General features: G+C 36.4%; 1 protein-coding gene and 1 pseudogene across 8 annotated transcripts in view; one reads left to right on the forward strand and one right to left on the reverse strand.

The window, feature by feature from the left end:
* DYRK1A (dual specificity tyrosine phosphorylation regulated kinase 1A) overlaps positions 1 to 16,277 on the reverse strand; it is a 150,505-nt gene that overhangs the window by 82,307 nt on the left and 51,921 nt on the right. For 5 of the 8 annotated variants that reach the window (XM_047719983.1, XM_047719976.1, XM_047719991.1 and 2 more), the window contains one exon: positions 13,146 to 13,231. The exons of 2 other annotated variants lie outside the window; for them this stretch is intronic. In XM_047719983.1, coding sequence (XP_047575939.1) covers positions 13,146 to 13,155 — 10 coding nt within the window. In that variant the 5' untranslated portion in view covers positions 13,156 to 13,231. Of the gene's footprint in view, positions 1 to 11,631; positions 11,725 to 13,145; positions 13,232 to 16,277 lie in introns of all 8 variants that reach the window. One more of the 8 variants, XM_047719994.1, reaches the window with a different exon arrangement.
* LOC125089486 (uncharacterized) lies at positions 3,950 to 4,080 on the forward strand (annotated as a pseudogene).

The following is a 16,277-nucleotide window of genomic DNA, read 5'->3' on the forward strand; positions in this document are numbered from 1 at the left end:
CCACAGCAGATGTGGCAGTGCCATTCTGGATGAGAAAGGAAAACCGGAGGAGAAAAAGGGGCAGAAGAAGTTGGCTGGATGCACTAGACAGCTCTCTGCCGCACAGCCAGTCCTCTCCTAATGGCTTTAAGAAGTACCCACTGCGGTCACGGCAGCCACTAAACACAGTCACCCCCAGGCAAAAGCCAGAGAAATGCCGTGTAAGGATGCTAAACCACAGGCCTAGGAAGGCTAGACAGGCAAGAGCAGCAGCCTGCCCTGCTCACCGGGGCCCCTTCAACCTGGCAACGGAAGGATGCGAACCTTCCTGCCAGGACCCCAATTCTCACTCACTGAACTGAAGCGCACCGGTTCAATGGCTCCCCACACACACCAGATCTGCATGCGGTCCTCTCACTCGGGAGGGAAGCTAACAGTGGCAGACGAAGTTCAGACTCGAGTGGGGCAACAGGGGCTCATGGGTATTTATTACTGGAATACTAGAAAAAAAGGGTCATGCATCGACCAAAGGTGACAAGTGTCATAAACAATTACTCTGCATCTGAGACTTTTTAAAAACTTTCTAGTGAAAGCTGAATGCATGTAAACTCCTACAATATCACACAATTAAATCATTTCTCCAAATCAACCCTCACACTGCAACACTACAGTTCGGTCCCACAGTTAACATTTCTCCTATGAATGGAACAAACTTAATGACACAGTATTACATCTTCCTCTCTATAGGTCCTAACAGACTGTTTTTCCAGTACAGGTTTTTATTTTCCCAATATTCAAAAGAATCTCAAAGCAAAACATGAAATTCAATTATAGTTAAGGAAAGGTGTATAAGTGCATTTACTTATGTACATACTATGTAAAAGTAACTGAAAGGTAAAGTCTGAGGTAGGAAGAAATAGGAAAGGTACTAAAACCCTCACTGCAAGTCTTGGGAAATCAAGAGAAACTGTTCAAAAGTGACAGGTCAAGAAAGAGAGGTTTTAAGTCAATTTTATAAAATTTTAATAATAATCAACAGAAAAAACTTTAAAAGAGAAACAGAAATTGGCAGGAAGAGAAGTAGAATAGAGAGCTCTTTGATGTCAACTTTCTGGGAGGACAGTCATTAGTTTTTTAAATAATAAAACAGAGCTATAAACACATTACTGTATTTAAAGTGACAGAAGTAGCCAAAGGAAGAATTTGAAAATTTAAGATTAAAAGCAATTTTAGGAGTGCCTGGGTGGCTCCGTCAGTTAAGCATTGGTAAACATCAAGCTCTTGATTTCAGCTCAGGCCATGATCTCAGGGTGGTGAGATCTAGCCACGCATCGGGCTCCAAGCTGGGCATGGAGCCTGCTGAAGACTCTCTTTCCCTTACCCTCTCGCTCTCCCCCATGCACTCTCTCTCTCCAAAAAAAAAAGAGATTTTATCACTAAGGAGTGAGATTATAAAGTAAATTTTACTAATATACACATGTAAATAAATTGAGTAATTAAGGCTTATATAGAAAAGTACAAATATGAATTTAACATGTCAGCTAAACATAGTCTGAAAAATACTACTTTCTGAAAGAGGAAAGAAGGCTAGTTATAACAAGCAGATTAGAGAAACAGCAAGCACCAAACACATTTTTTTGTTTGGCTTTTATAACTTTATACAAAGCAAATCTAGATTTGCATTAGCGAGATAAATATTTACATTTTAAGTGTCTGCTTACTGAGTAACTAATTTCATGAGTATATTTTGTGGATGGTGTGTAAAAATGGAGATAAATTTGTGTTTCTCCTTAACCTAATCTCTAACACAGATCCATTTAATGATATAGATTGCTACACTTTTTTTTAAAAGACTAGCGTGAAGGATACACAGGTCTTGACCAAACTAAAGACCACAAAGCAGCCTGATGTCAACCACTAAAGGAAAAGGGAGAAAACCTACAAAGAAGTAAAACTTAAATTAACTGATCAACACTATCTAAACCTTAAACAGCAATAACTTCTTTCAGCTTTCTTAGTTAGGGCTTTCCTCTTAAAGGATTTTACTTCTTAAAGTAGATCAAAATTCATTATTCAAAAATTCATTTTTTTGAAACAATGGCCAAATCTACCAGTTTTTCTAAAACGACAAAACCCAAACTCCATCAAATTATTCCTAGTACCAAAACACGTATTTTATTTCACTTCAATCAGAATTCACATCACCGTCGATGATACATATTCTTCACAATTCGCACTTGCTCAAGAACACATGGTCCTTTTTAAAGAAGCAGTTACTCCCATAGACTTTCCAGAAAAGCTAATACAGATAAACTTACTGCATTTCATCAAAACCAAAGAGTAAGTTATTTACGAAGCCCTTGGGAATCCATTTACAAGAGGAAATATAATACAGAAAATAAAAGGTCAACACCATCAACAGATATTAATGGGTTTATTTTCATTTCTTCAACAAACATTTGAGAAACTATTATGTTCCACATGTTACACTAATAAATAATATGTAGTTTCTCCATGCAGAAACTTTAAAATCCCGTATAAAGTGATACTGAAACAAAAATTTTTTAATTTAATTAAAACTTAGAAACACAAACTGGAAAATGTGTTACTAGCAGTAAGTCAGCAGGAACATACTGGTTAAGAGTCTGGAATCATGCTTCTGGTCTGCATCCTAGCTCTATCCATACTAGCTTTGTGACCTCATCTCTGGCTGGGTTAATCATCATGCGGATCTCAAAGTTACCATGAAGAGTAGATGAGTTAAAAAATGAAAATTGCGGGCACCCGGGTGGCTCAGTCAGTTAAGCATCTGCCTTTGGCTCAGGTCATGATCCCAGTGTCCCGGGTCAAGCCCTCCATCAGGCTTCTGCTCAGCGGGGGAGTCTACTTCTCCCTCTTCCTCTGCTTCTGTTTCTCCCCCCATGGCTCCCTTTTCTCTTTCACTCATGCTCTCTCAAATAAAGCAAATAAAATCTTTTTTAAATAAGTAAATTGCTTAGAATTGTTCTTGACATTATAATAAGGATTCAATAAAGAACTTTTACAAATTAAAAAAAAACTAGAAGAAATACCAGCAAATATTAAAAGGAAACTCACAGAACCTATGCAGTCTCACTAATATTCAAACAGATAGAAATTAAATATTAAGTTGTTGTGTCTATCAAACTGACAAACGTGTTTAAATACCCAGGATTGTGGAGTCTGGGAAAATTCTGATGTGTAGCTGGTAGAACCATAAATTGCACTTTAAAAAGATATTTGAGGGGCACCTGGGTGGCTCAGTCAATTAAGCCTCTGCCTTCAGCTCAAGTCATGATCCCAGCATCCTGGGGTCGAGCCCCACATCCACATCTGTTTCTCCCTTGGACCCTCCCTGCTCACGCTTGCTCTCTCTCTCTCTCTCTCTCTGAAATAAATAAAATCTTAAAAAAAAAAAAATTTGAAAATATGTATCAGAAGTCTATAAAAATGTACATATCCTTTAATTCAACAACTGCAACTTTAAGGAACTGGACCTGAGGTAATAAATCAAAGAGGAACACAAACTACACACTAATGTTCACTTAAACATTATTTATGGACTAATTAGCAACAACAGGGAATAGGTTAAATAGTAACTGGTTTGTAGAATACTAATTAACCATTAAAAACAATACTATAAAAGAATATTAATGATGAAAAAATTTTTAAATTTTGGAAGATTACAAAAAGTAAACTATTACCCCAATTTTGTTTCTTAAATATGGTCTGAAGGAGCCATATGCACATAAAGTAACAGGCAACATATATGCCAAAAAATTACAGTGATTACCTGAATGTTAAAGGATTACTACTGATTTACTGATTTTCACTTTCTTCTTCACACAGAAGTTCTATGTGAACTTGAGCTATTTTTAAGTAAAAATAGGTAAACTGGATTGTGGTGGTGATAACTGCACAACTGTGTGAGTTCCATAAAAACTCAAATTTAAGCTTTGCGCAGTGGCAGTATCGTAGAACAATGAGGTTTATCCGAGGCGCGATTATTGCTAATTGAAAAACTCAAATTTATTCATAAAATGCCTAAATTTTATGGTGCGTAAATTGTATTTCATAAAAGAGTGATGCATGCATGCACGTGCACACACACACAACTTATAAAAAAGATGAGGGGTCGGAAAAGACCCTACTCTCAAAGAAAGAAAAACATTACAAACGTGTCTCATGTTAATGGGGAAAAAAGAGCTTAAGGATTTCAGGTATCTTTCACATCTGCATAACTGCAACAAGGTATTTTCTACTATATTCAGATAAAAATGGATATTATACAATCCTTTCATAACTATGAAAAAGCAAAATGTTTATTTTGAGCTAACTTGCTTCCCCAGAAAAAAAAACCTTTACCCATCACATTTTTTCCCTACTAACCTGCCCCTGGAAATGCTTTGCCTAACTCCAAGTCCAAACTGTAGGCCACAAAGTTGCATAATTCTAATGCCTAATAAAATAAAACAGCCCTTCAACACAAATTTTAAATTATGTAAATGAGATAGAAAGTTGAATTGACTGTAACTCTGATAATACAAGAATATAAAAATTTGAGACATTAACATGTAATTTGAGAAGACATGTCAATTTCTCAGATACAGGAGAAATCTGAGAAAATGCAAGCCCCTGGGGCACCTGGGTGGCTCAGTTGGTTAAGCATCTGCCTTTGGCTCAGGTCATAATCCCAGGGTCCTGGAATGGAGCCCGGCCCACATCAGCCTGCTTCTCCCTCTCCCTCTGCTGCTCCCCTTGCTTGTGCTCTCTTTCTCTCTCTCTCTCTCCCTCTGTCAAATACATAAATGAAATATTTTTAAAAAGGAGAAGAGAAGAGGAAAAAAAGAGAAAAGAGAAAAAAAGAGAAAATGCAAGCCTGAAATATGCATAACTAGTACGGTAATAATTGGACGGAGAGATAATACTAATAAAAGTAAGAGCACATTTCTTGGGCAAGTGAAACATAAACACACCCTGCACTCCATGTATTATGAAGTATTATTATACATCATTATGCTTCTTATTCTCCACAGGAAGAAACTGAGATTTGGAGCTTGTACTTTGTTCTCATGGTTAATTCTATATTAATGTATTTATATCATACCCCCAAATCTCTTTTCTTTCCCTTTCTTTTCATTACATGTCTTGAGGTGAAGAAGTATGCCCTACTGATTGCCCCTAACTTTCCTCTTCTCCAAGCCTCTGATCTGAAGTAATATCCTTTCACTCCCCATTAAGAACTATGAGGCAAACAGCAACTTTCTTCTCCTTTTATTTTTCTGGTTATTGGTACTGCAGAGTACAGGCATTATGTATTACACTCACACATATCATCACTTAGTGTCACACCTTCCCTACATCCAGTCCCTAAAGTCCTCCTGGTTGCCAAAGTTTACTCTCTAGCTGATTCCTCAAGAAGTGTTCAAAGAAACAGAAGTTCCCCAACTTCATACTTGTGTTCATAACACTTTGTCTGTTTTTATACTTTAGTCAATTTAGCTGGTTATAAAACTCCAGGTTCTCTTTTGTTTTCCTTGAAATACTAGGCGTTACCTCCATTGCTTCTGGCATAAAGTGCTGCTATCAAAATCAGATACTCTAATATTCTTTACTATTAATAATGACTTGGGGGCACCTGGGTGGCTCAGTGGGTTAAGCCGCTGCCTTCGGCTCAGGTCATGATCTCAGGGTCCTGGGATCGAGTCCCGCATCAGGCTCTCTGCTCAGCAAGGAGCCTGCTTCCCCCCCCCTCTCTCTCTCTGCCTGCCTCTCTGTCTACTTGTGATCTATCTCTCTCTCTCTCTCTCTCTCTCTCTCTGTCAAATAAATAAATAAATAAATCTTAAAAAATTAAAAAAAAAATAATAATGACTTGGGTCTTTGCCTAGCTACCCCAAGATTTTTCTTTTCTTTCAAGTCCAGTAATTTTTAAGAAATATGCCCACCTATTGGTCATTTCTGGATCTATTTACATAAGCATACAATATGCCCTTTCCAATTGTGCTGGCAAATCTTTTTTTATTTCAGGAAATTTATTTCAACTATAATTATTAGTATTTATTTTAATTGCTTTGGTTCTTCCTCAGGATCTTTTATTACTCTATAGTTGATCCCTTATGGTCTTTAGCAACTATCACCTTTTTCTAGATGGTTCTTTACTTTTCTTCAATTCTTTTAAAATTTTTTTTTCTCCTATTTCTCTTCAGTTTCTCTAAATTTCTCTACTGTGCTTTTTCACTCTTGTGTTCGTTCTAGATTAGGTTTCATTTTATTAGTGACTTTTTAAGAAAATTTCTCTTTCCTCAGTTATCACATTTCTAAGACTTCCCTATTCAGATTTATGTTGCTCTTTCATATTTTTATCACTTTCTAAATTTGCTTGGGTTTGTTCTGAAACATTAGGTTATAGTTTTCACTAGTTTCAGGGACATTTCTTTCTGGCATACTTTCGCGGTCTGCACGAATATTATTCTGCTCCTTATTCCTCTCTTCTTACAAAAACTCTGTGGGAGGGGTGCCTGGGTGGCCCAATCGGGTAAGCATCTGCCTTCCGCTCAGGCTGTGATCTCAAGGTCCTGGGATCGAGCCCCACCTCAGGCTCCCTGCTTCTCCCTCTCCAGCTCCCCTTCCTTATGCTCTCTTCTCACGTGCCTGCTGTCTCTCAAAAACAAAACAGAACAAAACAAAATGAAAAACCCTCTGTGGGAAATCTGACTATGATCCTTGTCTGTTGCTCATTTTCACATAAAATAAAAAAACTTTTAGAAAACTGGAGGAGCTAGCTTTTCTGTTTAGTAACCGTCTTTCTTGTTTTTATGAAAGGTACTGAAATACAGCCTCATAAATGAGATCTCCTGTGTGTTCCCCTTCTCCCACTTCATCTGACCTTTTTCCCTTTGCCTCCCCTGCCTCCACCCTGCTTAATGTGGATTCTATTCCCAGCAGTGTCTCCTGAGGTGTGAGGCTTTGGCCAGGAAGGGAGCTTCAACTGGCTTTCCAAGTTCATAGGGATGAGACAGCTCTGACCCCAAAGAACTCCTGTGCGCCCCTTGTATCCTGGGAAATGAGAAACCTCTTAGTCTCCGCTGCTGTCCTCAAACTTGCTTGACACACTCTGCAGGGAGTTTTGTTGGCTATCTTGAGGTTCTCTCTTGTTCTCAGGCCTTTCTGATAGCCTGCTGCTTCCTTCTGCACACTTCCATACAAATGTTGACATCATGCAGGTCTTGAAGTTATTGGGGACTTGCTCCCACCCACTTATATTAGGGTCTTTGGGGATACCATTCACCTAATCTTGTAGAGGCCGCTGAACATGAGTTTTTGGTTTTGCTGTTCTAGCTACCCTGTTTTTAGAGAAAACTGTAGAGATTCAAAAACCTATGCCCTGCTATCATCTTCTTAGAGCTCAAACATTCTTTTGGAGGTCCATTTAGTAGGTATCCCGAAAATCTAATATTAACAAATATGAATTTATTTGCTTTCACTTTAGAATAAAGGCACTAAAGACTAAGAAATGCAACTTTGCAACGTGGCTAACCCTGTGTTTCCCATTCATTTCCACACATATAATATGTTCTCTTATGTGATATGAACAGGATGCAATCATTAATTGCTTCCACTTAAAAATTAGAGGCTGAAATAATTAAAATATGAAATACAAGAGGAAAATAATGTGGATGTCTTAAAACCGTTTTAAGAAATTTATTAGAGCATTCACATTAAGATATTTTTAGGGGTCAAGATGGCAAAAATTGCTCTTTCTGCAAGGATACATTGAGCCACCTTTATGTCCCAAGAACCCTGCTACAAAGACACAGGGCATACAAGAAAGATAAGCCACCTCGCTCTGATCTTGAGGAACTGTCAGACCAGGTAGAACAAAAAAACAGTAAGCAAATGTGTGCAAATGATATAAAGGCATTAACTAAAAATGATTTGCTAGAAAGAAATAATCTTGGAAGGAGAATATCTACCAAGGTGTTAGGTTTACTGATTACTTTATGCATTCTTTTATTCCTTTTTTAAGTTTTATTTAAGTATTCTCTACACCTGACATGGGGCTCGAACTCACCTCCCTGAGATCAAGAGTCACATTCTCTTCCAAATGTGCCAGCCAGGCACCACTTACTTTATTACACATTTTGGAAGCATTGGGAACTCTTTCCTCCACTGAGTATACTATTACTTTTCTATTTCCCAAAATAGGAGATTCTTCTTTTTGCCAAGTGAATTAGAGAGTTATTTTTAACTATAATACTCAATGCTCACAAAGATATATTAGAAAACACACATTTATGTAACACTAGTGAGTGTAAACTGGTACATATCAACAAAAAGTTTCCTGAAAAGTTGTTATCAAGGGCCTTAAAATTTTCCAAACCCTATAACCCAGTATTTACACTCCTAGGAATCAATTATAAAAAAGTAACTTAACATACAACCAAACTTTTATGAACAGATGTTAGTGTTTTAAAAAAACAGAAAGGAAAATTTTTAAAAATAACAATGTCTAATAAAAAAAACCCAAACTTAACTAGTAAATGATCATATTATGAAAGAGTCTCAAATCAGCACACTTTAAAATGAGTTTCTAGAAGTAATTCACCCTCAAAAGACAGTTATGGTTCTGAATGCTCTACACTGGCTCACGTTTAAAATGACAGCAGACCACTACAGGTTTTGATGACAAAGGGAAATACTTATGATATAATGCTAAGCAAAAAAAAGAGAAATACAAATAATATAATATACATTCTAACCCAAGCATACCATCCTGAGTGTCAAAAATGGCACAGAAAACCAAAAACGGACAGAGAATGTGCCAGAGTGAAGTACACAGAACTTTGGGTATCCTTCTACTTATCTATATTCCTATAAATTTCCAAATTTTTTCAGTGACTGTGTATTACTTAATAAACAAGGAGAAAAAGTAAAAGCCTGAGAGCAAAAATAAATCCAATGGGTTTATCATTCACCAAAAACAATAAATCTGTTGAATTATTAGAATGGAATCTGATAGCCCTTGGTTCAGAAATGAGTGGAAAACACATAAAGACCAGATGCACAGGCCCATGTGAAGAACAATTCCAAAAGAAGTCAATCAGCAAGATGTGCCAAATATTTAAGGTACACACCCAACACACCCTGCATCTGAGTGAGATCTGAACGTTCTTTTCTGAAATTTACAGATCTGGCTTCTAACTGTTCTGTAGTGATATACTATACTTCTCTGACAGCTCAACTATGCAAACCTTGCCCTATAAAACTCACATTTTAAAAATAAATTAGAGAATCTAAAATTTTAAATTCTGCCGTATTAGTTTTAAGCACTTAAATTCATACATTTAAGAAATACGGGGGCGCCTGGGTGGTTCAGTGGGTTAAAGCCTCTGCCTTCAGTTCAGGTCGTGATCCCAGAGTCCTGGGATCGAGCCCCGCATCAGGCTCTCTGCTTGGCGGGGAGCCTGCTTCCCTCTCTCTCTCTGCCTGCTTGTGATCTCGGTCAGTCAAATAAATAAATAAATAAATCTTTAAAAAAAAAAAAGAAATACAATAAGAACTCTATGAACAAATTGGCACAATTTAAAATAAATTTCCGGGGCACCTGGGTGGCTCAGTGGGTTAAGCCGCTGCCTTCGGCTCAGGTCATGATCTCAGGGTCCTGGGATCAAGCCCCACATCGGGCTCTCTGCTCAGCAAGGAGCCTGCTTCCTCCTCTCTTTCTGCCTGCCTCTCTGCCTGCTTGTGATCTCTGTCTGTCAAATAAATAAATAAAATCTTTTAAAAAAATAAAAAAATAAAAAAAATAAATTTCCAATGCATTCCTCCTAAAAAAAAGTGGTATTTCTTTATGTTCTAGAACTATTTCAAGTTTTAAAGTGACTAGCTTATCACTGATGTTCAAAGACAATTTTAATTGTTAAAGAAGCCCATGTCAACAAAATAAAGAATGGCATCAACCGCTATATCCCACAGCTTTTCAGAAAGTACATTCCATTGGATGCTAATGAGCACAAATAACAAATAAAAGGGTGGGGAGTTCCTTTTATCAAGTAAACTGAAAAAAATACAAGAGATTTTATGTTAATGTACACAGTAATCTCTGAAGCAGTGCATCTTACAAATGCAATCTCAGAAGTAAGTCGTTCTACATCCTTTAAATAAATGAAATCTGGTTACCTCTTAGTTCAAAAGTGTAAAAAATGCTACTAGGTTCCAAGGATAATGGTATGCTTAGGTAGAATGTCACTCATCTCTAACAGGAATGAACAGGAGTGAAAGGGTGTGTGCAGAAGAGACATCCAGGAGGCAGCCAGAGTCTGGAGCTCAGGAGAAAGGAGTGGGACACAAATGTAGATTCTGATAACAAGGGCATGTGGATGTCAGGTGAGGCCAGTATTGTGAATGCTATTAACCAAAGAGTATTTTCTGTTTTTGCTCTAGGTGCCTTAAATTCAATACATAAGTCTTAAAAACTTATCATAAATATCCACTGAATCATTTCTTACGTATCTGCCCCCTCCTCCAACTAAACTGTGCTCCTGGATTCCTAAGCAGGAGGACCCTTGTGAACAGAGCACACATATCATGTATTATATATATTACATACATATACATATATTATAGTACCTGGTACAAATTAACCAAATAAATGTTTGGTCACAAATAATTTTTCATCCAAAAATTTAAAAATAATCCAATTTAACTTTATTTATGTTCTTATTTTTAAATATGCAAAAACCACCACAAATTAAACAAGTACAAGAATACCTATATACCCAAGTATTAGAGATGCATCAAAGTTGGACTGTGGCTTGGTGTTCAGTAAAAATCTTATTATTAAAGCTTTTGCTTTTGAAAGACCAATCATCAGTCAATACCTACTTCAACATGCTCTCTGGCACCCCTGTACCTGCACTTAATCGAAGAAATGGTATGAGAGAGGAGGGTACCATCACGTCTAACCAACATAAAGTCAGTACCACAAAAGCCCAGGGAAAACAGAATATTCACTTTCAAGTATGCATAAGCATTCTAGAAATAACTCTCACTGAAAAACTTATGAGCGTTTATGTGTTAAAGTTCTATCAGCTGAAGTAAAATGTGTGCACAGTAGTACAAGAGCAAACTGCTGCATTATTTAATGATGATTAGGACAGCTGCTAATTTATGTTCAAAAACAATTATTAATTTGCAAACTGTTAAAAGGGAAATACACCAAGAGCTAATACATATATTAGAGAAAGCTAGATATTCCTTCTTGAGTTTTTTTTTTTCCTTTATAAGCCAATAAATGTTGACAGTTTTTAAAGAATACAAGGCCAAATTAGAGAGACTGGGTTATATCATAAATCTAATCTTTGTAGAATTTTTTTTTTGGTCTCCTGAAACTCATAAAATTAACTAGGTAACCTTTATAAATGGTATTCACTCTTTAGATATTTCATTTCATCCATAAGCCTTTCCTGAAAAAGAGCTATTTAGGAATGCTTCATATCATTAAAAATTAAAGTAGAAATAAAACAGCAACTGTGCCACCTCCAAATTTCACTAGAGAAAATCTCCAAGATCATTAATATCCACGGATCAATCTATGAGATAACCCCAAAAACACTTTGTTCCTCTACTGACCTCAGTTGAAAGTGAGCATCTACTTGGTATAGCCAATGTGCAGTATAGTGCCCAACGAGCAATCCGGGAGCTGACAGTGCTGAGAAATTGTTCCTGCACCAAAAGGTCAAACTTAAAAATCTGACAACAAAATTTTCATAAAATTCTAAAATATTTCTCTGTAAATATTCCTATTTATTTCACTACGATGGTGCGATTCAGCCTCAGCATCGTGTTCACTTTCTCAGCTGCTCGGCCAGAATGCATACCTGGCACAGCTCTAGTTTGAGCAGGTAGACACACATGTGCCCATTTGAGAGACAGAGCACAGAGGATGACTCAATCACCTTTTACTTAAAAAAGAAATTACCATCAAATTCTTTGAAACCCTCATGAATGTAAAATATTATTTGATCTATAATTTAATTTAAAAATATACTCAAACATATACCTTCATTCAAAATAGTAGAGAATGTTTTTAATTCCCACTCTTAAGTCAAAAAGGTAAATTTTTCCTTTGGAAAACAAAGCACCAAAAAGAAAAACTAGTCACAAAAACTTTAACAGCTACACCAATAATATAATTAAATATCTATATGAGGTTTATGTAGTTACTTCTTTTCCAGTTAAAGACCACATTTTCGAACAGTTTATAAATATAATCCAATTAAGACTATCCTGACAAAGTCTGCAGATATAAACTACTTGGTTAAACAAAACACCTCACAATCAGCCTGATTTAAGGAACATACAAGTTTGAAAGTTAACACATTATCCATTAGCTACCCTGTATTTTCAAGAGTCCGAACATAGTCACAGATAAGCTAGCTTCCAATTTCCCATTTTCCATCACTAAGATCACCTCAACTAATAATAAAGCAATCCCAAAACTTCTTTCCAAAATGCCTTTATAATGCTTCTCCTGCATAAATACAAATAACAAAAAGATGAAAGGAAAGGAGAAAGGGAAGAAAGAAAAGAGAGAGGGATGGAAGAAAGGATGAAGGAGGGAACAAGGGAAGAAAAAACAAAATCCCAGGCCATATTATTCCAAGGAATCATACACATGGGTGTAATACCCTTAATGTAATTGTCAGTCTTATATTAGATACACTACTAACACCTACTCCACATGCCTTTAAAAGATTTGCTCTATTTTAATGGGGATCTGAAGGACACACACATTCAACCATAAAGGTGAATATTAGTGAATTTTTATTTTTTATTTTAAACAGAAACGCTTCAATTCTCACAAAAGTATTAGCCAACCAACCACTTTCAAAAAGGTCAAGACCCGCAATCCTAACAATCACTGTGCCGTACTTGTATTAATACCACACTGTAAGTCACTAATTATCAAACGGATTCCCAAAGTCATTTATTAAATATCCCAACTAACTTTGTATTTATTGATCTAAATAGAATTCCCCCCACTAATGCTGTTTACCAGAAAGCTCCCGCATTCAAAATATAGCACCAGTTCCCACATTCGCTCAGACAGCCACAGCTTTACTGTATTTCAAAACTTGAGTCACCTGTATGCATCGTCTTCTTTCAAGTCTCATATCATCCTGATGGGGTGGGGGGAGGGAGGGAAGAGTCCAGCAGCAAAACTATAACACTGTGTGAAGAAAAACAGATTATGATAAGAGATAAGGATGCAAGACAATTACCCCTACTGAGGAACATCTAATGCAACTATAATCCCCAAAACAGAGATAAAATTATCTGCAAATTTGTTTACTAACATTTATTTATGCTTACTTGAAAATAATTTCCATTAATGACAATCAATTATATATATAAAATGTAAAGTATTCAACTGTCAGAAAGAAAACGTTTCAAAAACTGCCTACTACCAACGAAACTTCAGGCATTTCTAGGTAAGAACTAAGGGGTCAATATTCCACTATTCTATATAATGTATCTGGGAAAAATTTGCATTTTCTAATATCCACCAATTCACAAATCAGTACGAATATGAAGTCACTTTTCATCGTGGCTTACTATCAGGTAAGCAGAGGTAATGCAAGCTGCTTTACAAGAAGGATAACATATCAATCTGCCAATGTTATTTGTAAATTAAGTTCTGAGACACTGCTCGTAACTGCTCCCCCAAGCCCACAAGCCCTCTTTTGCTCTGCAATGGCTTCTACTTTACTGTAAGCCTTTCACTGTACTTCCTACTTACTGCTTCCACTGGTATTTCACAAATGAACAGCAAAATTTATAATGACTGATGGGAAAACAAAAACAACCTGAATGTTGTTATCAACTGAGAGTAAGTGATAAGAGACTAGGACAAGCACAGGCTACAACCCAACTTATTTATATTCAGTCTAAAAATGTACTTTTTATATTGATACTATGGGATTCAATAAATATTATTAATGAAACAATGTTGCTTATGTTGGCCAAGTACCCAAGCCAGCCAAAAGAAACTTACTGATACCAAAAGACATTACTGATCATGGGCACTGGGGACCACTGAAAATACAGAAAGTAACCAATTCTAGATCCTTTCTCTCTGAACAAAGTCTAAAATAGGTTGTTTTCCTTTGTTAGTACTCAACTCCTGATGTCTCTAATTCCCTAAATTTTACCTTAGGGAATCCCAATCATCCAGCTTTGTAATCCTTTCTCCTTAAGTAGACCTGTGTTCCTAAATTACCATAAAAAACTCCTATTACCTCACTTCAGGTATGTGATAGAAAGAAATCAAGTGGACTGAAATAATTTACTTTCATGTCTGCAATTCTCAATAAGGATGCTACTAGTTAGTCCAAATGAACTCCTAACTGGTAGAATTCTAATCACATTGTAAAGTTTACAATGACCAAGGTAGCTTGAAGAAAAACATTTTTAGGAAATGGTCATAATACAGATTCAAATGTGTATTTATTGCCCCAAAATATTTCTGCTCTTCATTCATTTCTCCATTTGTGCACCACGGCTTCTTTAAAAGCTGGACGTTTGTACTCCAAAGAGCAGTAACTGGAAGTGCAGCTCAGGGACAAGGATGTAAATGTATGAATTATCTGTAACTTAGGAACTGCCTGTGTCTAAAATCATTACCTATATTCCAGATCCCATTCCTAAAGAAGCATGTTTCCAGTTTAGATGCTATGGTAAAACCTAGACGTGGGACCAACTAATACCCATTCTGGGGGTTGTGTGGACAGATGGGTGGATGAATAAACACTAAAGTACTACATCAAAACAGTTTTATTCCAAAGAGTAACAGTATTTGAACTCTTAGGAGTAATGATTTTTACTTCAAAGACATAGTTTTCTATCCATTTTTCTCCCATAAATCATCTTTACCATTCCAGCATGGACCATGGGGACAGAAAATGTGAATTAAATCTCTAGCTATGAATTATATATTATCAAATCTTTTAGGTTCTCAACATCCCATTCTTCACCTATAAAATGTTACTTACAATGCTATCTATCTACACTTTGCCAACTTGAATGGTTTCAACAGCATAGATACTGCTGATACCAAAGGACTTCATAAGAAAAAAGCAGAATCAGATAAACCATTAGCATTTTTTATCCTATTAAAAGGAGTTAGAAATTAGCAGATTATCCTTACTGTACAAAATATCTAAAGGTAAGAATATAAGTGGGCCGGTGGCACAAAGGAGAGTCCATGTGACTGAGGGTCAGAAGAAGCATGAACCTAAAAAGGACATCTTCTAGAAAAGTCATCCATTCCTCACTGCTCATCTGAAAAGCAGCCTTTAGCAAAGGGTAAAGCAAAGCTACAAGTTACAAAACTTGCTGTTGACGTATGCAGCAACTAAACCATCATCTACTGAGCAACGCTAAAACTCCTTAAGTCTTGACCTTGGGCTGCTTTAAATTAAGATTCTAGTGATAATTCCATATATCCTTTAGGCTGCTCACTTTTCAAAAAAAAAAAATATGTTTATATCAGGTCAGTGTTTTATGACAATAAGCAGATAACAGCAAACACCAAATGTACTTTGCAAACTATAAATACAATTTTCTTTCTAAAGAAGACTAAAAATCCATCATATTCTAAATTTTTCTGAGTAAAATCTACAGTGAATTTTTAACCTTTCCCCCCTCAAATGGAGTCATTCACAATTACAGAGCTAAATTAGATGCTAATGAAAAGCATCTACTATCCTTACCACAGGAACCTCCTATAATCCTCTAAATCTTTTGCTGTATGCTTCAGCTCACATTTTGCCAAAGGCAATATAACAGTCTACAAACAATCTAGAAACTGAGCTTAACTGGTTTTTAAAGCTAAACCTACAAAGCATTTTTTAGTTGTCTGAAAATCAGTGCATAACAGTAGTAACAACCTATAGCAGCAGGGAGAAAATTTCAACAGGCTGAGTTTAAACACCTGGAATTCCCCCATAGGTATCAGATTCAGTCTCCTGGCACCTGTCTCTACAGTTGAGGGGGGGAGGTGAAGGAGAGAGGGGGAGAACATGGAGACAACTAATTAAAAGCAGTGATGGACCGAGATTTATATAATTAATGCTAATCCTCAAAGATGAAGATTGGCAAAACAGTGATAGAAATGAATGCATTAGCATGATATGGCAAATCCAGATTAACTCAGGAGTTAATGAACTAAATGGTAGCTGTGACGTTTTCTCTCATGTCACAATGTTTTATAATGA

The sequence above is a fragment of the Lutra lutra genome, chromosome 1 (assembly GCF_902655055.1).
Source record: "Lutra lutra chromosome 1, mLutLut1.2, whole genome shotgun sequence".
NCBI lineage: Eukaryota > Metazoa > Chordata > Mammalia > Carnivora > Mustelidae > Lutra > Lutra lutra.